Source organism: Hemiscyllium ocellatum, chromosome 15 (assembly GCF_020745735.1).
Source record: "Hemiscyllium ocellatum isolate sHemOce1 chromosome 15, sHemOce1.pat.X.cur, whole genome shotgun sequence".
In the NCBI taxonomy this organism is placed as follows: Eukaryota; Metazoa; Chordata; class Chondrichthyes; order Orectolobiformes; family Hemiscylliidae; genus Hemiscyllium; species Hemiscyllium ocellatum.
In genome coordinates, this window is record NC_083415.1 from 40,701,326 (window position 1) to 40,722,425 (window position 21,100).

Sequence of the window (21,100 nt, forward strand, 5' to 3'; positions counted from 1 at the left end):
CTGCCAGTATATAGTCTGCTTCTGAGGTGTTTTGAATAGTGCTGAATGTTCTGCAATCATCAGAGGATATCCACACTTCTGACCTTAATATTGTGAAGATTAAAGTATAAGCTCACCACAGTCTGCTTGATATGCACATGTGAAATATCAGTACTCTGATTTTCCCCTGCTGAACTCCCACCTTGTTCTCCCTAAGTTACACGTTTGTGTAACTTTGATACAGTTACTCAGCCCATTTTGCTGGACATTTGACACATTCATATACCTATACAGCCTATCACAGACGAACAGGAGGCTGGAAGAACACAACAAGGCAACGTGGAGGTGGAGAAGTCAGCATTTCAAGTATAACCCTTCTGCAGGACCAGATCTGGGGATAGGGCAAGCTACAGATAGGGGGCTGGGGGTGGGGGGAGATGGAGATGGAGAGTAGCAAAACGGTGAGGTAGGAATTGGTGAACACAGGTAGTGGATATGACCTTGTTCCTCGATGAGAGGGATGAATCTGGTTGGTAGCTGGAAGGAAGGATTGATCAGAGGAATGGAAGGAAAGAGGTGAGGTTGGGAGGGGGAATGGGGTGTGGGGGGAAAGGTTATTTGAAATTCGAGAACTCAGTATTAAGTCCCTCTTCAGTATGTGCACTGGGACTGTTCTTCAGCTCTTCTGCCAATTTAACATTGAGTTCTTCCAGCCTCCTGTTTGACTATTTTAGATTCCAGCATCTGTCGTTTGTTTTTGTCTCTATAAAGCCTATCGGGGTTGGACAGACCCACAGCCATGTCCCCACATCACATGCGTGCACATGATTAAATCATTTTCTTCTAACTGCTGAAACTGAATTTTCTAGCAATAGTGTTGCAATGATCTTCTGCCAAGCTCATTCTAAATACAGTTTTGAAAATATGAACTTTACATTTTACTCAAGCAAATAAGCAGTCACCTCACCATGCTTTCAGTGTGATTTGGGCTGGATGAGTGAATGGGCAAATACCTGGCAGTATAATATGGATAAATGTGAGGTTATCCACTTTAGGAGCAAAACACGAAGGCTGATTATTATTTGAATGGCTATAACCTGAGAGAGGGGATTGTGCAAGGAGACCTTTGTGACCTCATACACCAGTCACTGAAAGTAAGCATGCAGGTGCAGCATGGAGCCATGGAGGCAAATAGTATGTTTTATGCCATGCAGGTCAAAGCAGCTTACTTGCTTGGCTTCCAACCATCGTCTTCAACATTAACTCCCATAATGGTTGAAACACAGTGACAGCAGTACATACCATCTGCAAGATGTATTACAGCAACTCAACAGGGCTCTTTCAACATTACTTCCAAAATTTTTGACTTACAGCACTTTGAAGGCCATACAGATACATACCTGCTGATTTCCCTCCAACCAAGCTTTATCCTGCCTTGAAGCTGTATTACCATTGCTTCACTGTCATTAGGTCAAAATCCTGGAACTTGGAACTCCCTTACTAATAGTAATGTAAATGTTCATATGCACCATGGACTACAGTAACAGTTCAGAAAAGTGACTCACCAGCATCAATTAGTGGAGATTGGTAATAAGTGTTAGCCTAGCCAGAGATGTCCAGATCCCATGAAAGGATACAAATAACTCCTGCTGTACTCTGAAATTATAAGCATTGACAGGGAAATGCAGCATGGACGTGAGTGCACATAGGCAACGTTCTTCACAAAGAAGGTAAATTACAGTTGCAACCAGGAAATAACAATCAGTTCTATCTTGGCTAGAATCAACAGCTCGTTTAAATGTATCACCAATTTTCCAATCGTTTCATAATTTGGAAGACTTCATGAAAGTGTCTTGCTCCGAAATGTATTGTATTTGATAAATGTTATCTTAAATTTCAGAAATATTTTCTACAGTTCTTAATGAAATCCAATTTTATTACTTTCACTTCCTAAAGTCACTTCCAGCAACCTCCGAAGATTCACCACATGGTTTGCATTCAGTTTTCACAAGGGACTGGGAAATCAAGGAGGCTGTAGGTACAGCTTTAGTTGGCAACAGTAGAATAAATAAACAGACTTTTGAATTCAGTAAATTTCCAACACAACAATTGTGTGTCCTTTGATTTTGTTATTAGTTATCAACCACAACATGTTAAATAATTAGAATACTAATACCAATCTTCAATGATCCCTCGGCCTTCAATGACATGCTTTATGCTACCCCGTTTATTCATGCGAACAAAAGTAAGGAAAGCACGATTGCTTACATTTTGGGTGACAGCAATAACAGATAAGGTTAGACTTTATACAGTTAAATAAAAGGACAACACTAAAAGCTCTTTATGTGAATTCATGTAGCATTCTAAACAAAACAGATTAACTGAATACATAAATAGAAATAATTAAGTACAATCTGATACTCATACCAGAGACATGGCTGTTAGGATGACATAGCTTGGGACATGAATGTTGATGGGTACATAATATTTAGGATAAAGAATGCCAGTAAACATGGTAGAGTTGGCTCTGTTAGTTAATGATGGTGTTAGCACAATAGAGAGGGATGAACCTAAGGTCAGGACACCAGGATGTAGTTTAGGTCGAAATAATAAAGACAACTGTGGGAATGATGTATGAGCCCTCAGAAGTCATCGCATGAAAGGACGGAGGATAAAAGAAGAAATAAAGATATGGTGATAATCTTGGAGCATTTGACTTTGTATATGGTCTGAAGAATCAGGTGAGTAATGGTAGCCTAGATGATCCTTAAATGTTTTCTGAACACTTTCTTTAAATAGCACATTCTGGAGCTAACCAGAGAGAAGGCTATACTAGACTTGGCATTGGACAATAAGATAGGATTAATTATTGATCTCATAATCAAGCCAGCCCAAGTAGCAGTGACCATAATTTTACATTCAGTTTGAGTGAGAGAAGAAAAGGTCCAACCCAAGTATTTTAAATTTAAATAGAGGTAATTACAAGAGCATTAAAACAGATCTAGCTAAGATGAACTAGCAACTTAGTTTAAATGATAGGTCAATAGAGATGCAGTGGTAGAAATTTAAGAGAATATTTCACAATATACAATATGTACAATTTAATCAGAAAGAAAAATTTCACAGAGAGAAACCACCAGGGGTGGTTAACTAAAATGTTAAAGACAATATCAAACTAAAAAAAACATAACTGCTCTTCAAGGATGAGTAGACAGGCAGGAGGCTGGAAGAACACAGCAAGCCAGGCACTCCTGACAAAGGGTTACACCCAAAACATTGACTTATGCACCTCCTGGTGCTGCCTGGCTTGCTGTGCTCTTCCAGTCTCCTGCCTGTCTATTTTGGATTCCAGTGTCTGCTTATCTAGTATGTCTCTTCAAGGATGAGTGATCGTTCTGAAAGTATTTTAAAAAAGAACAGTATCAATGAAGTAAGTGTTACTCCTATGGAAAATGAGTCTGGGGAAGTAATAATGAAAAAAATAACAAGATTGCAGATGAAATGAACAGGTACTTCATATTGACCTCTTATGGGAGAATCGAGGAAAAGGGGTTATGGTTCAAAAATAAGGGGTTGCCCATTTAAAACAGTGATGTGGAAATTTTCAGCTTGCACAGGGTAGTTAGTCTTCAGAGTTTTCTTTCTCGAAATGCAGTGAAGGCACAGTTTGAATATTTTAAAGGCAGAGCTAGATAGATTCTTAATAAACAAGCGTGCAAAAGGTTATCACCTCAGTGAAAATGTGGAGAATGCTGATCAACCATGTTCTTATTTAATGGTGGAGGAACCTTGAGATCTACTCCTGCTCCTAGTTCATGTGTGCACAAATTATCAATAAATCATAGAATCCCTACAGTGCGGAAACAGACCATTTGGCCCAACAAGTCCACACCAACCCTCTAAAGAGTATCCCATCCAGACCCATCCCCTACTCTATTACTCGACATTTACCAATAACTAATGCACCTAACCTATACACTCCTGAGCACTGTTAGCAATTTAGTATGGCCAATTCATCTAACCTGCACATCTTTAGATTGTGGGTGGAAACTGAAACACCTGGAAGACATTAAATGCCTGTGAATTGTATAGATGAAATGCAAAGATCCTCATCATCGCAACGAGACACTTTCTTTTGGAGTCTCTAACATCACTCTCTACAACTCCAGGCTACAGCATGCACGTAAAAATGTATATTGCCACAGCAACTCAAACTCCTTACAAACAATGGGCATGGAATACATGGCTCAGTTGGCTGGACAACCTGTGTGAATCAGATTAATACCAATTGCAGTGGGTTGGATCTATATTTTAACTGATGAGATCTTGGGCTCTGCCTCCTCGCCCTATGGTATAGGTTACAGTGCAGTGGTCTGGACCTGTCTTCTGGCAGAGAACTGAAGACAAAGAATGTTTTCTACAAAAGCTCATGATTTAGAATTCTTTCCATTTGCTACTCAGAACTATATATAACAAAAGAGAAACAATGCAATTACTTGGACACATTTTTATCTTGCATCCTCCCATTTCAATTCCCAGTGTCAAATTTCAATGTTGACAGTGCTACAATGCTTCATTTTCATATGATCATTTATTACATCCATACACAATGAAATACAAGTAAGCTATTATTTTCATTAATCACTGATGATGTATTTTTGTTAGTAGCCCATACTGTAACAGACACAAGCCAAGTGGATTATTTGAACATGACTGTCCTGCCTGAGGAAGCATTGAGGAAAAGATCTTTTGAATAAATATTAAAGCAGACAAAGTAATCAGTGAAAGTAAAGAAATGGAGCCAATAAGATCAATTTTGGATTGCTCTAGCTCAGAGCTCCAACAGGCACAAGGATTTCTAATGCACTATGATTCTGTAGATATTCATTAACTCTTTCATTAGAACAATCAGGAGAACCACCAGGCACACTGCTCACATAATAGCACACTTTAGCAAATGGGTAAAGCAAACAAAACATTCAAGTTACTGAGTTATGCATAGAAACTAATATGGTTGTTCTACAAAACAAAACACTAAAATATTAAATTATATCATAAAAATGAAAGTAGTTAGTAAGTTTTGAGAAGATTTGTAGCTCAGGTTGAGGTTCTGGGTGTAGGTTTGCTCGCTGAGCTGGAAAGTTCATTTTGTCACCATACTAGGTAACATCATCAGTGAGCCTCCGGTGATGCACTGGTGTTAGTGACCTGCTTTCTATTTATGTGTTTAGGTTTCCTTGTGTCAGTGATGTCATTTCCTGTGGTGATGTCAGTTCCTGTTCTTTTTCTCAGAGGATGGTAAATGGGATCCAAGTCGATGTGTTTGTTGATAGAGCTCTAGTTGGAATGCCATGCTTCTAGGAATTCTTGTGCACGTCTCAGTTTGGATTACCCTAGGATGGATGTGTTGTCCCAGTCGAAGTGGTGTCCTTCTTCATTTGTATGTAAGGATACTAGTGAGAGTGGGTCATGTTTTGTGGTAGTTGATGTTCATGTATCCTGGTGGCTAGTTTTCTGCCTGTTTGTCCAATGTAGTGTTTGTTACAGTTCTTGCATTCTTACACTACATTGGACAAACAGGCAAAAAAACTAGCCGCCAGGATACATGAACATCAACTAGCCACAAAAAAACATGACCCACTCTCACTAGTATCCTTGCATACAGATGAAGAAGTACACCACTTCGACTGGGACAACACATCCATCCTAGGGCAATCCAAACTGAGACATGCAGGAGAATTCCTAGAAGCATGGCATTCCAACCAGAACTCTATCAGCAAACACATCGACTTGGATCCCATTTACCATCCTCTGAGAAAAAGAACAGGAACTGACATCACCAATCCAAGGAAACCTAAACACATAAATAGAAAGTGGGTCACTAACACCAGTGCTTTACCGGAGGCTCACTGATGACGTTACCAAATATGGTGACAAAACATCTGAAAATGAACTTTCCAGCTCAGTTAGCAAACCTACATGCAATGTAAGTAGTGTTTGATGGCTCAGATGGCTTAGAGAATGAATTATTGTGCCCATTTAAACCAATAATATTTCAAGTGGAACCTCAGACTTTACTGAATTAATTGATGTGTCTTTCAACAATCCTCAGCATCTGATTTAAAGAAACATATCCAGGATTCTTGCTCCTGATTCCATACTGCTACCCCATCTTAAATGTTTAAACGAGGAAGACTTGAACTGAAAACAAAAGTAGAAAGTGTTGGAGAAATTCAACAGATCTGGAAGCATCTGTGGACAGAAAAAAATTGTTAATGTATTGGGTTCCATGTTCCTTCATCAGAACTGCTCTGTGAATAGCCTGCCAATATTTACAGAGCAGGAAATAGAGGGAATTTACCTGGAGGTTTACCCTCCTCATAAGCAAATAATAATGTGGCCATTCTACATCTGTATCCTGTCATCCTTCTATTCAATCTTCAATGCATTTCAACCAAATCATAAATTTTGAAGCACTATGCCAACTAAGCTAAGTTATTCCTAGCATGTGTGGTATTCCAGAAATACTTAAAATGTAGCTCAGTTGCCTGGATGGTAGAATGTGATGCAGAGTGACACCCAACAGTCTGGGTTCAATTCCTGCACCAGCTGAAGTTACTATGAAGTCCTGCCTCCTCAACTGCACCCCTTCCCCCCACCTCCTGTGGCATGGTGACCCTCAGGTTACTACCAGGTGACTCTTTCTCTCAGAGCAGCCCTATGGACTGGTAAGACAATGGCAATATCATTTACATATATTATATTAACATAGAACATTACAGCGCAGTACAGGCCCTTTGGCCCACAATATTGCGTCGATCTGTGGAACTAATCTGAAGCTCATCTAACCTACACTATTCCATTTTCATCCATATGCTTTTTCCAATGACTATTTAAATAGCCTTAAAATTGGCAAGTCTACTACTGTCTCTTTGAGAAAGTAACTACCTCTGACATCTATCCGATATCTATCACCCTTCGATTTAAATCTATGTCCCCTCGTGCTAGCCATCACTATCCGAGGAAAAAGGCTCTCACTGTCCACCCTATCTAACCCTCTGATTATCTTATATGTCTCAAGTAAGTCACCTCTCAACCTTAAAAAAAATTATCCAGCACTTTTCACTGGGAGCAGCATTGTGCACACTCTCAAAATCAAAAAGCAAATTAACAATTAATCTGTTTTCTGCTCTCTACCTGATTTCTAATCTACTGTGCCATACATCCTTGAATAATACGCACCATAATTCAGAGAAGCCAATATGGCAATTTACTTGGTTCCTTTTGAAAATCCAGATCCCCAAAGCCTGCACATACCAACCAAATCATCTTTGACTTATCTAATTCCTGAACATCTTGTCTAGCTCCTCTCTTGGTTTTGAAACAGTTGCTATTTTTCAAAATACATCTCTGGATTCATTTTGGTCACTTGGATACATACTTGAAGGAAGCAAGTTCCCCAGAAATGGGTGTTAGAATGTAAAAATATGTAACAGTTAAACTTTTATTTAATCAACGGGGGGAGGGGGGGTGGGGGACAAATCATTCAACTATGGCAAACATTCATGAAATGGCAGGCATCTAGAACTGGAAGTTTAAATTGTGGTTTTAATAGTGTGACGCCAAATGTTTGTGATTATATTTATGCAAATGTATCACTGTTAATTTGGTCAGAAGAAAGAATTTTGATGAATATAAAATATGTTGAGGATAGAATAAACCACCAAAAAAATCTCAGTCAAAATATAAATGTTATATTGTGAAATGGAAAGGATCACAAATGTTCTATTTATAACTGTGAAGTTAATACAATAATGTTGGTCTGAAAATGGCTGATATTGGAATCATTTCCTGCTCTATTTTGCGTCATAGCAATGAAACAATGATAGTTTGCCAGCAGGAGGTACTGATAGGACACATCCACAGGAACTGACTGTATAGTGACTTAAGGAAATCAATGCAGTGTTTAAGATTGGGCATATATCTACATGTCACTAATTTATGGAATGCTGTCAAATGATAGTCAGTGTTCAGATAAAAATCAAAATGCAATTTTGGATGCACCTAACAAAGGATACAGTCTAATATTTGGTGGAGTTTGATAGGCTGATGTATATTGTTATCACTCCCAGGAGAGGAAGAACTGTTAAAAGTTTATATCAGAACTTATTTGGTGGAGTCAACCAAGAGTTTCCTGCATGTAGCAGCATAAGAACAAAGCAAAAAAAAAAAATCAGAAGTTCAGAGCAGATGTGAAAACACCATGGATGTAGAGATCAAGAAGGGAAAGAAGGTAAAAAAAAATCTATAATTTGACATTAATCTTTCATAAATTCCACATAGACTGGTTGTAACATCAAAATCGTAAATCTGTTGCATGCCAGACGTAATGCAGTATTTGTAGGTATATACACACACAGTTTCCTTTAGGGAAACTTACATTCATCAAAGAGTACAAGCTTTTCAAAGCTTTTTCTGAACTGTAAATTAAAAGATATGAATTCACTGAGAAAATTTAACGTGTCATGTTGATTCAATGTTATAAATTTTGCCAAAGAAGGTTAAAAATCTGCCATAGCTACGTTTATGTCTATCTGTTGGTTTCTTTATACAGACAATTGTTTGCAATATTTAAGAAGGGCCTGAGATTTCAGTCACTAGAAATCAAGTTTGCATGCAATTATTTGGTGTAAGCAATCTGTGTTATTGGCTTAGAATCTGCTCTATGCAGCAAGCATTCCCATTGTCTGTCACTGAAATGGGACATTAGCAAACAATGGAAATGATGATAGAAGTTTCATTTTTCTACTTCTTCATATTGGTGATTATTTAGCACATACTGTTTTGCGTTGTTCTGCCTATTCTATTTTGTACAGGTTATGATAAAGTTCTAAGTTTCCACTGCTTAAGATTTACAACATAACTTTCTTGATGAAATGAAAGGTTCTCACTGGACTACTATGTTTAAAGTAAATAATATTCAATAGTGTTGGCTTCTGTATAAGCCTTCAGCATCCAGCATCCCAGAAGAGAGAATGCAAGAAATTGGACTTTTTGGTGTTTATATTTATTGCTGTGAGTGTCTTTAGAGTGCAAAATAGCCTGAGTGAAAACACATGCATGTGCACATTTGTGGATCAAATTATACCAGATTAGTGAGGGCATTAGCATGTGCGCAGAGTTAATGTCTGGCAGAGCAGACAAATTATCAACAGACATCACTGATTTGATATTTGAAACTTAATATTCCAACTAATGCCCTCCCTTATCCTCAGACAGCTGAATGCATGTCCAACAATTGGGGAGGCCCACCAACGCTCATTAAAAGGACCACCAAAATCTACAGATTTCCTTTGGCTGTTGCTATGATTTAATAAGTGTTTTGTGATTCATGCATTTGTATCTAATTGCAAAACTCTGCAAGAAAATAAACAGAGAGTTTAGTGGGATATGGTGAAGGACAATTTACTATCATCAAAAATAGATATTTTTAAGCACAGCATTACATAGAGAATTAACAGAGGTTACTCGGAGCAAAGTGGAGGAGAATAAGAGCAAGTACAAAGTCATATCTCCCAAACTATTCAGTTTGTGATTTTCCTATCTACTCTTATCTACTCGTCTGTTAGAATATTGTCATAGAAATATATCAGATGCTGTACCACAAGTGCAAGCTCAATGTAAAGTGTGGACTAAATAGCCAGTAGCCATGAAAGTGACTGTGGTAATGAACTTACATGCATTTGGCTCCTTCCAGACTTTTGAGGAATATATTTGCAATATGTCAAGCACTATTGAAGAAGCAAATGAGGCTTTCTATTCTGGCAGCAAAAATGATCCTGCCCTGATTTTGCATCAGTCTGCTATGCCAGTTGCAATTAAGCCATCATGGTGGGCAAAGGGTGTATTGGAATTTCCTCAGACTCTGAAATCGTTAAAGTAATAACCTTTACTGTGACAGTGGCTATATTTTATTTGGAATAGGCAAGACATAACACATGCTAATATTTGAGCAAGTGTATCAAAGTGCCATAGTTTTACCATGGCACTTTGGGTAGATCACCAATGATCACCACATAAATGCTCCTAAATGTCATGATATCAGTTGATGCTATATATAAAACATTGCTAAAATGAGACACAAAGCAAAAGCTTTTTATCCTGTACTTATGAGACCTGTTGCATAAAAAACCAACGTGGAAAGACAACATAATGGGGAGGTGATGGTCTATTGGTACGATCATCAGATTGTTAATCCAGAGATGCTGATAATATTCTGAATCTGGGATTTGAATCTGGGAAAATGGTGGAATTTGAATTCAAGAGTCTAATGATGACTATGAAAATATTGTCAATTGTTAGGGTAAAGAAACTATCAAGTTCACTAGTGCCCTTAAGGGAAAATAAATGCAAAGTGGTCGACTCTGAATTCCCTCTGGCCAATGGAGTGGGCAATAAATACTGGCCTGGCTGTGACGCCCTCATCTTGTGAATGAATTTTAAAAAGCAGCAAAGAAAGAGGGTGCTGATTGATTGGACCATGATTACAGAAGCAGTGTTTGACTGCTAATTTTACTTAGCTGATTTGCCTGAAACCAGGCAAGTAGCCTCCAAGTGGTCAGGACATCACCTTGGAGAAAGCAATGGAGATTGGAATTCTCCATAATCCATTCCTCAATGGAAGAAGTATGCAATGTGTTGACAAATTTCTTTCTGTTTTAAAGACAAGGGCCCTCTGTATGTATGTGTACATAGTATTCAATGTACTAGCAATGTACTATTCAATAGCACTGCTGCCTCACAGCGCCTGGGACCTGGGTTCAATTCCCGACTCAGGCGACTGACTGTGTGGAGTTTGCACGTTCTCCCCGTGTCTGCGTGGGTTTCCTCCGGGTGCTCCGGTTTCCTCCCACAGTCCAAAGATGTGCGGGTCAGGTGAATTGGCCATGCTAAATTGCCCGTAGTGTTAGGTAAGGGGCAAATGTAGGGGTATGGGTGGGTTTCGCTTCGGCGGGTCGGTGTGGACTTGTTGGGCGGAAGGGCCTGTTTCCACACTGTAAGTAATCTAATCTGTAAGTAATCTAATCTAAATGAATCACACTGAGAGCCAATGGTAACCTTAAGTATGTTTTCAGTGTAACTCATAACACAATCAGAACTACTTTTAGTAAACATTGTCCAAAAATGTGGTCGTGGTTATAGGGTGTACAGGCTTCTGGTGCCTACTGTGGAAGATCAAAGAACTATGTTGTTTAATAGTCTGCCAGTCAATGGATTATATGACCAACATACTGCACTGCAGAAAATCACTTAAGGCTATATAGGTAGCACCTTCCAAACTGATGGCCTTATCATCTAGGAAGACAAGGGTAGACGTGTGGGAACAGAGAGATAAACAGCTCCCAGAGGATGGCAAAAATAATTGCATCTGAATTCTAGCCAAGGTAATTGGATGCCAAAGCCATTATGTTTTCACTGCTTGGTATGGGAATACTGACTGACTCCCTGTACCAGGATGGAATGTTAGAAACTAGTTGCTTGAAAGATTGATGTGGTTTGGGCACAGATTCTTCAATGACTGGTTTCATCATTGATACATCCAAATGATAGCTAAGCAATGATTAGGTTAACTTTTAAATGCATTTTCATTTGCACACTTGCTGCTACTGAGCATTGGTGGAGGGAATGGATGTTTGTATAGGTGATCGAAAGTGAGGACTGCAGATGCTGGAGATCAGAGTCAAGATTAGAGTGGTGCTAGAAAAAAAAGCTGGTCAGGAAGCATCCAAGGAGCAGGAAAATTGTGTTTGTATAAGTGGTGCCAATCAAGCAGGCTGCTTTGTCCTGGATGGTGTAAAATGTTTTAGAGTCATAGTGTTTTTACACATGGATGAAGTCCTTTGGTCCGTTGTGTATGTGCTGGTCAACAAATATCCATCTGTTCTAATCCATTTTCCAGCACTTTATATTATGGAGTTTCAAGTGCTCATCTAAGTACTTCTTAAATGTCTTGAGGGTTCCAGTCTCTGGCATCCTTTCAGGCAATAAGCTCCAGAAACCCACAATCCTTGGGTGAAAACACTTCCCTCAAATACTCTCTAAACCCCCTGCTCCTTACTTTAACACCATATCCCCTGGCTATTGCCTTCTCTACCAAGGGGAAATGTTTCTCCCTGTCGAAACTCCTTAGAATTTTATGCAACTCAATCAGATCCCCCATCAACCTTCTCTCTTTCAAGGAAAACAACCTCAGCCTATCTTCATAGCTGAATCATTTCAGCCCAGGAAATAACCTGGTGAATATCTTCTGTCTTTTGCAGTGCAATCACATCTTTTTGATAACGTGGAGACTAGAACTACACATAGCACTCCAATTGTGGCTTAATTATCTTTATTATAACATCAACACATCAACAGCATTAGTCACCACTTTCAGGACTTGAAAAACCCAACTGCTAGAAGAAAGCAAGAGCTACCAGATCCAGGAAGCAAATCTTGATGGGCCAGGAGTTACAAATGTGTTACCCTTCTTCTCCCAAACAACTTGCTGCAATTCTCCCACTCACAATCTCCATTCACCCTTCTTGGCATTTCACTTTCCCTATGAGTTCAATCCCTTCACCTGTAATCTCTCTCCTTCATGATCTCTATCTGCCCATAATCTTTCATTCTCCCAATGAGTACCCGATGTCCATATCTTCACATCATTTTATTCCCCTCTGCTCTGTCTTCCCTCTCCATTATTTCTTCTACCTTGGCTTGGAGATGCTGGTGTTTGACTGAGGTGGACCCGTTAAAAATCACATAACACCAGATTATAGTCCAATAGGTTTATTCTTCTTTCTTTTACCTTCTTTCCTCACTATTCCATAGCTCCTTGAAAGTAGAGTTGCAGGTAGATAGGATAGTGAAGAAGGCATTTGGTATGCTTTCCTTTATTGGTCAGAGTATTGAGTACAGGAGTTGGGAGGTCGTGTTGCAGCTGTACAGGACATTGGTTAGACCACTGTTGGAATATTATGTGCAATTCTGGTCTCCTTCCTATCAGAAAGATGTTGTGAAACTTGAAAGGGTTCAGAAAGGATTTACAAGGATATTGCCAAGGTTGGAGGATTTGAGCTATAGGGAGAGGCTTAACAGGCTGGAGGTGTTTTCCCTGGAACTGAGGGGTGACCTTATAGAGGTTTACAAAAACATGAGGGGTATGGATAGGGTAAATAGGCAAAGTCTTTTCCCTGGGGTCAGGGAGTCCAGAACTAGAGAGCATGGGTTTAGGGTGAGAGGGGAAAGATATAAAAGAGACTCAAGGGGCAACTTTTTCATGCAGAGGGTGGTATGTGTATGGAATGAGCTGCCAGAGGATGTGGTGGAGTCTGGTACAATTGCAACATTTAAGAGGCTTTTGGATGGGTGCATGAATGGGAAGGGTTTGGAGGGATATGGGCCAGGTACTGGCAGGTGGGATTAGATTGGGTTGTGATATCTGGTCGGCATGGATGGGTTGGACCGAAGGGTCTGTTTCCATGCTGTACATCTCTATGACCCTACGATTCTAATGATTGGTCTGTGGCAAAAAACCTTAGTTCAACACTAAAATGACAAATTCTCACTGAAAACTACTGATGAGGAAACAAGGAACTGTGTTGACAATGAACACTGAAACATATTTCTGGGGCAAATAGATAGAATGTCACTCTGCATCTCAGGGTGCTCATGAGTGTTTGAAGTGAAAGGTGATGCAGCCTTAGCTCCTCCACTTCATGAACAGAAAGATACCCAGTTTCATTCTCTATTTTCCAAAAAACAGAATAGCAAATCAAACACAGAAGTGCCCAAGTTTTTTTGAAACATTGATGTATGTTGCTGTAAGTTCCAGAGAGGAAGAAACATGAATAGTCCAGGTCGGAACTCATTTGGTGGAGTCAGCTAAGTGTTTCCTGCATGTAACTGCATGACTTTAAGCTAATAAGAAAGCTTAGAAGTTCAGAAAAGACGTGAAAACACAACAGATTTTTTTTTAACAAAGGGAAGAAGGTAGATGATTTAATAACTTGATATTAGTCATTTAGAAAATGCCAAAAGTAGTTAGTTGTAAATTTGTTAATCTACAAATTTAATCCATTTAAAGCATAATTCAGATTTAAATGTGATTGTGGTTTTAACCAGGAAAGCGTCAATCAACTTTGAGGGATGTTAGATGTTTTTGAGTCCTTTTCAGAAATTTGAACAGGACATTAAAGCTTTGGAGGAAAAAACAATTGGCGAAATGATGATCACTCATATATTGTGTTGTTTTCCTGTAACAGTTAAACTACCTACACAAGTGCCTTGTTCCAGTCAGGTGAATATTTTATTTGTGTAACTTATAAGGAAAGTTGAAATTTGCATTTTTTAATTTCACTTTAAATCAATGCATATTTTATTAATAATGAGTGAATGATTGGTTTTCTGCTATAAAATGGTCTTTGCCTATTATTGAAGTTCTACTGTAATCAGTTACAATATAAAATAATATAATTTCACGTTACATTTCTGATGGTGTTTGCACTTCAACTAGAGCTACCTGTTCACAAATGCATTTAATTTCACATCTTTTTATATTCTTCCACTTCATATGCTTACATTTTTAAAAGGTGAGGGCGTCTCTGTCTCAGTATTCATTGTGGTTAAGCGTTTAATGGCTCCAATAATGCTCTGGGATGCAAACATTTCTTTAATGTTCTCATTTTATAAAGTAAAAACAATGATATTTTCTGGTTTATTTGTCGTTCCATAGTGCTTACTCATTGTTTGGTTCTGTGTTAACATTGCAGAAAGATATTCATTCCTCAAACTTTGAGATTTACTGCATCTCTGATTTGCAACTCTTAGATTGTACCAATTCCAGGTTATAAAGCGAAGCAATTAACTGGAGTTAAGATGCAGACCACTTATAATCTAATTGAATGGAATTTTGAACCACGAAAATAACAACACATTGGAAAGCAAGCTTCAATTAGTTAAAGCCCGCACTGAACTGTAGCAAGCAATGTTATATGTTAACAACTTAGAAAAATGTATTGTCAACGTAACTATTAACTATGTTAATAAGCTCTATCACATCAATACTAATACAGCATTTACAATTCAATTGTTGGTCCCTACATCTTCCAGGATTCCTGAAACTTGCTCTTGAAAGCAAGACCAGAATACCACAGCAAACGAGGAACTGAAGGCACTGCAGTGAGGTTTGTAAATGTCAGAACCTCAGAACTAATTTCTTGCCTGCCTTGTGAAAGGCTGTGCAGAGAGGTTAATTTGAAACTTTGGAGAGATGTGTCTGGTCTCCACTTTGGATCTCTGATCTATCAGATCAGTGTGAAGAGTACTTTTATGGTGTAGCTTGGACCTAGGATGAGGTAAAGATAAAAACAAAGCAAGACCAGCACCAGCACAAGGACCATGAAACTATCATTGCCTGATGTGAAATCCCATCTAATTCTCTAATGTCCTTTACCCAGTCTGGTCTACACATGGCTCTAGACACACAGTAATGTTGCTGACTCCGAACAGCTCTTTGAAATGGCCTAGCTCACCACTCATTTAGGGATGAGCAACAAGCATTGGCCTTGTTAATAACACCCATATCCCATGAAAGAATAAAACTAAGTATAATAAGCAGGAGCAGAAACAGCCTGCTGCTCATAGTCCTGCAGTTCCACAGGTACCAGGTGATCAGCAGTAACATGCACCTTGTAGGAGGTTGTAGAGAGTCTATGGGTGGAGAAGCACCAGTTTCTCAGAACGCTCAGAACTTGCATAGGATGTGGCAGATATTATATTAAGTTTGAAATGGCTGTTGAAACAAGTCCCGCTGCTAGATGAACCTAATGGTTATGCTTTGCCAGTTGGTCTCAAAGTCAACACCATCCTGAACTTCATTGCCTCTGGATCTTTCCAAATCTCTGTCAGATTTTGCAAGCTCTAGCAGTGGCCAAGAAATGGATAAGGCAGCCAATGATGTCAATTATGATTCTAGTCAGAATGAGCAGGTACCTGAATTGACAACTGGATCTGACTTCACACATTTGATGAGTATTACTGATTATAGTTAAGCCTCCCCGGCTTGCCCAGGAGTATCTTCAACTGCAAGGGTTTCCATGCCATCAGCCATAAAAAATAGGTTTATGCTGGCATTGTAAGATTCCTGGGCATGTGCCATGCACTTTTATCCTCTAGTGGTGCACCTTCTCTAATCCTTTGCTATACCAAGGCAGACTTGTCCAAGACCAGGCATACCCATTTAAAACATGGCTGCTGACATCTATGATGAACCTGACCAAAGAGGCACAGGAAAACCAGATGACACGTAGATGTGTCATTGACCAAGGTATTTGGAGGCTTCCCGAAAGGTAAAACAGCAAGGATCTCCAGAATCGTTGACCATGATGAACCTTATCCAACTATGCAGCACAGCGAGGGGTTGACCTGAAAGAGGAACAAAGCACAGAGCACAAAAAGCATTTCAAGGAGGAGGTGGTGGAATATAATGTCACCAGGACACTAGTAGCAGCTCACATTACTCACCCAGATGTTTTACTGTCAACAAGCTCATTTTGACTGCATCAGTCCAAAAGTATAGACCATTTTTGCCAAAATTAACCCAGTTCAGTAAACAACCAAGCATCCCTTTCACAACCACACCACCCACCCCCTTCCAACCTTATATCGGACAGTGTCAGTGCTATACCAGTAATCACAATTTCCTGGGAGCAACCAGAAATGGGTAAGGTGGGAAGGTGGTGGATAGAAATAATAAGTACCTCAAAAATAGAAACGGAACACGTCAATCTAGCATTGTGTATCTATGGACAAAGCTTTACTCTTTAGTCCCTCTTCCTAGCACTTCTATCTGGCATGGGACAATTCTACACTTCATCAGAGATAAGTTGCTCAGATTCCTGCTGTGACGTATTCTTGGTCACCATCCTCTGGGTGTCAGAGTCTGTGAGAGCCCTGGCAAAGGTTGCTGCTCCTGGACTTGGGCAGGAGGAGACTCGGCCATCAGGTCAGGGAACAGTCTGTCTTCCACTGACTAAGAGGGACAACTGTCAGAAATGGAAACACTTTGAGTCAACATCCCTCTGATAAACCAGCTGTGCTTCCCTGCTGGCAATGAGTAGATGGTATCTAACTACAGATCAATGTTGAGATGAATGGCCAAGACTCAGGCATTCTAAGGAGGCATTAAAAATGGCCAAGTCACTCATGAAGGCCTGCATGCCATTGTTCAATCAGAGCATTTGATGCTTCATGTAGTTGGTCATTCATTCTGTGTACAAACACATCATCACATGCAGCCCATGTGCTGAAGCCAGACTCCTCCAGTCTCTCTGCAAGTATGCACAGTGGGGCTGAAACATACAGGACGTGACACATTCTTTGCTGGTGTGAGGAGTGCCTGGAGGGTGTTGAAGGGAGTTAGGAGTGCTCAGTTTGTGGGAGGAGGTGAGCAGTGGACAGGGTTGTGAGCTGGGATGCTCAGTGGACATGGAGCACAGATGCATGCTCACTGCTGTGAAGTTCTTCTACATCCTCACATATTTTTCTCTAGTGTTGTGTGCCCTAATGGACAGATCTTTTGTTCTAATTACTGCTGCACTAAAGCCTGAGAAAAGAAAGTGTACTTCACCCTCACTAACTCAAACACAAGTCAGCAACAGACGCTAATTCCTCCTGTCCAATCCCCAGTGTGAAAGGACACATTAAAATGGGTTCACACCAGTAAAATGTTTGAGGAAGCACTGATCTAGGCGAACATTTGAAACATTATTGTCAAAGGGCTGCACTGTTGGGAATGTCATTCATATATAAGAAATGCAGATCCTACTACCTGTTCATGAGAATGCTCAGAACCTCTGACAGCACTGATGGTGAGAAAGTCTTTTAAACCTTCTGGTTAACATGATCTTAATCAGTTTAACTTTCTACAGGCATCTTGTTAGTTCTTCCTATGTGCAAAATAACCTTTCAACTAAAAATACTTCTCGTGTCATTCATTACAAGTGAAACACTTCTCAATGTTTGGATAGATCTAATAAGATGCTGTCAAAATATTATTTTACCGTCATACACTTGGATTGTTTATGTACCTCAGGCTAATGCTTGTGGATCATCCTTCTATCTGTAGATTTTGAAGAAGTTGTAAAAATGTTCAGGTTTCATATGAAAGCTGCATAGCAAAAACAGTTGACTTAGATCAAATGTGCAATGAATAATCAGTAGTGGTGTGGCGACTAATATTATAGTTGCGCCACCTTTCCAAGAAGAGAATATTAGAATTTATACTTTATAATGTCATTAAAAATGACAAGTATTTTTTCTGCTGTCTGTGTTGTAGATTTATTCGCATGAATTTGTTCTATTGCTATAGTTCATGTATAATAACGATTCATGTTGCTACAAAAAGCTGACATTTTTAAGTACATTTTATTAAAGAGGGTGGTTAGCATGTGAAATAGTTTTGTCACAAATTTGTTCAAACAGAGTCTATAAATTCTTTAACAAGATAAGCAGATAATCATTCAAAAAAAAACAGGAATAATGAAGGATTGAGTACTGAAGGAGAAAAGGAAGCAAATATGGATGCAGAGACAAGGGAGAATGGAGCAATAGCTCCTGTAAAGAAGCCTGTACTGAAAAGCTGCCAAATTGCCTTGGTTTAACTACAATATTCTATTATTTCAGGGTACCTTGCTTGTAACTGTGTGCTGTTTTTATTTCTGAACTATTAATCACATTTTCAGGGAGTGTTGGGAAAGATGGTCAACAAATTGCATGAAAGTAATTACTTCAAATGTTATGTTTATGATTTTCTATGTGATTTTCAGGGATTCGTGTCTCCGATTAAAAGGCTGGTATTTCCTAAAGCTGACAAGAACAGGAGACAGCAGGACAGAAGCAGCGTATACAGGAGACCTCTCCATTCCATCCCACTCTTCCCTCCAGATTACCTGATAGATCCTGAGATCCTGCTACACGACTATCTTGAGAAAGAGGTCAAAGTAGGTTCAGTTTCATAATCTAAAATCACTAGGTATATCATGTACTAAATAAATTACTAATTAATTCAGAAACTGCAAAGCTTGGTAATAATTATGACAGGTTATGAGAAAAAGACAAGCATTGCAATTAAAAACAACAAATGCTGGAGATCGCAGCAGGCCAGGCAGCATCCATGGAGGGACAGCAAGCTAACGTTTTGAGCCTAGATTCAAAATTGTGGCTTGCTCTCCCTCCAGGGAAGCTGCCTGGCCTGCTGTGATCTCCAGCATTTGTTGTTTTCAATATAGATTCCAGCATCTGCTGTAATTTGCTCCTACAATGATTGGGATTAAAGTGGATAGCTCCATTTGAAGAGTTAACTCTTGCAAAGACTTGTTGGACTGAATGGCCTCTTTCTGTCTGATTTTAATAAGGAAATTAAATCTGTGCAGTTAATATTACAAATGGCAACCAGAATTCTTTGATACACAACGCAAATACTGTTACTATTATCTTTAATTCTGGTTGTGAGGACATAGAACGCTGTACCAGACCAGTGCTGGGGAGTAACATCTAGATGCAATTGATAAATTGATAAAATATATACATATGAATTATGGGGTTAGAATTGGTGGGAAACTTTGTCAGGGAACTAAGTCAGTCATCAACAGCAAATGGTAAAACTCTGTGAATCTTTTCTATTTTCTGTTGATAAAAATGTTAAAAATGATAAGCTGAAAAATGTGAGGAATATGGCACTGTTTGCTACTACATGGTATTTTATGTAATAGAATATAAAATTGAAATCTGTGGTTTCTGTTGGAATTGTAAGGTATTGATTTTACAGTGAAGTGTGGTACCTGGTGGAGTTTGCTGTTGAGAGGATGTTGTATGTTATGTAATTTGCTATCAAAATATCTGGCACATGGTGTGGCTTTCTTATGTCAAATGTGGTATGTGCTGAAATTTGCTACTGTAAGGAAGGGCATTTAGTGAGAATTATTGCTGAAAGTTGCAGTGTGTTGAAATATTTGCAACTTAGCTTTGCCTCAAATTCAGACCAATTCTGAAATCCCTGACAAATGTACATCATGTTGGTCTCACTGAAGAAATATTTCAATTTAATATGAAATATAAGTATTTCAAGGCAAGAACAGCACAAGTGAAGAATGAATATTTCTCCTCTGTGTGTACCATGGAGAAAGACATGAAGACTTAGGAATTTAGGGAAGTTACTGGTGATATCTTGGGGACAGTGCATATCACAGTAGAGGAGTTGTTGAATGTATTACAATGTATGAAGGTGGATAAATCTCCTGATCCTGATCAGATATATCCAAGAACACTGCAATAGGCTAGAGAACAAATTTCATGGGTCTTTGCTGATATTTTTGTATCATCATTAGCAATGGGTGAGGACCCAGAAGACTGGAGGGTTGTGAATGTTGTGCCATTATTCAAGAAGGGCTGCAAAGAAAAGTCTGAACTATAGATCAGTAAGCCTAACATCTGTGGTGGGTAAGTTAATTGAGAATATTCTGAGAGATAGGATATACAGAGGAACCTTGATTATCCGAATACCAATTATTCGAAAATCGGATTATGCTCAAGGTCCCGACAGAAACATTACATCAAAGACATGTGTCCAGCACTGATCACATTTTTTGTTTCCAGTGATTAAAAGTGCTGCTGAGAACAGTCCTGGACATTTCGAGACGGTGCCTGAACTCCCAACCCCTTCTCTCTCTTCCCACATTTTCCCTGGATTTCTACACAAAGGTGTACCCTAAAACCCCCTTCCCCAGGTAATCTCTCCAACATTGTCCTGTACAGGGCAAAAGTGGAACCTGTCAAAAAGTTGCAATAAGAAGGTGTGAATGTGTGTGTTATTTGGAGACTCACCACCCGAAAGACAGTAGCAGGAGCAGCAGTCTTGTTGTAGGTGACCTGTTCCACTGACCTGGAGAGGGGGCGGGAGCACATGGGGGTGGGCGTGTGGGCAAACTGGGGGGTATGTTGGGGTGGGGGTGGAGTGGGTAGGGGAGTTGGTACTGGGGCAGGCAGGGCAGGCGGGAGTGGTGTTGGACGGGATTGGGAG

At 39.4% G+C, this 21,100-nt stretch overlaps 1 protein-coding gene across 2 annotated transcripts in view; it reads left to right on the forward strand.

Moving 5' to 3' along the window:
- Positions 1–7,990: 7,990 nt before the first annotated feature.
- The window catches only part of ccm2l (CCM2 like scaffold protein), a 38,989-nt gene continuing 25,879 nt past the window's right edge, over positions 7,991–21,100 (forward strand). For both annotated transcript variants that reach the window (XM_060836071.1, XM_060836072.1), the window contains exons 1-2: positions 7,991–8,272; positions 18,849–19,022. In XM_060836071.1, the coding sequence (XP_060692054.1) occupies positions 8,243–8,272; positions 18,849–19,022 (204 nt within the window). In that variant the 5' untranslated portion in view covers positions 7,991–8,242. The remainder of the gene's footprint in view (positions 8,273–18,848; positions 19,023–21,100) is intronic.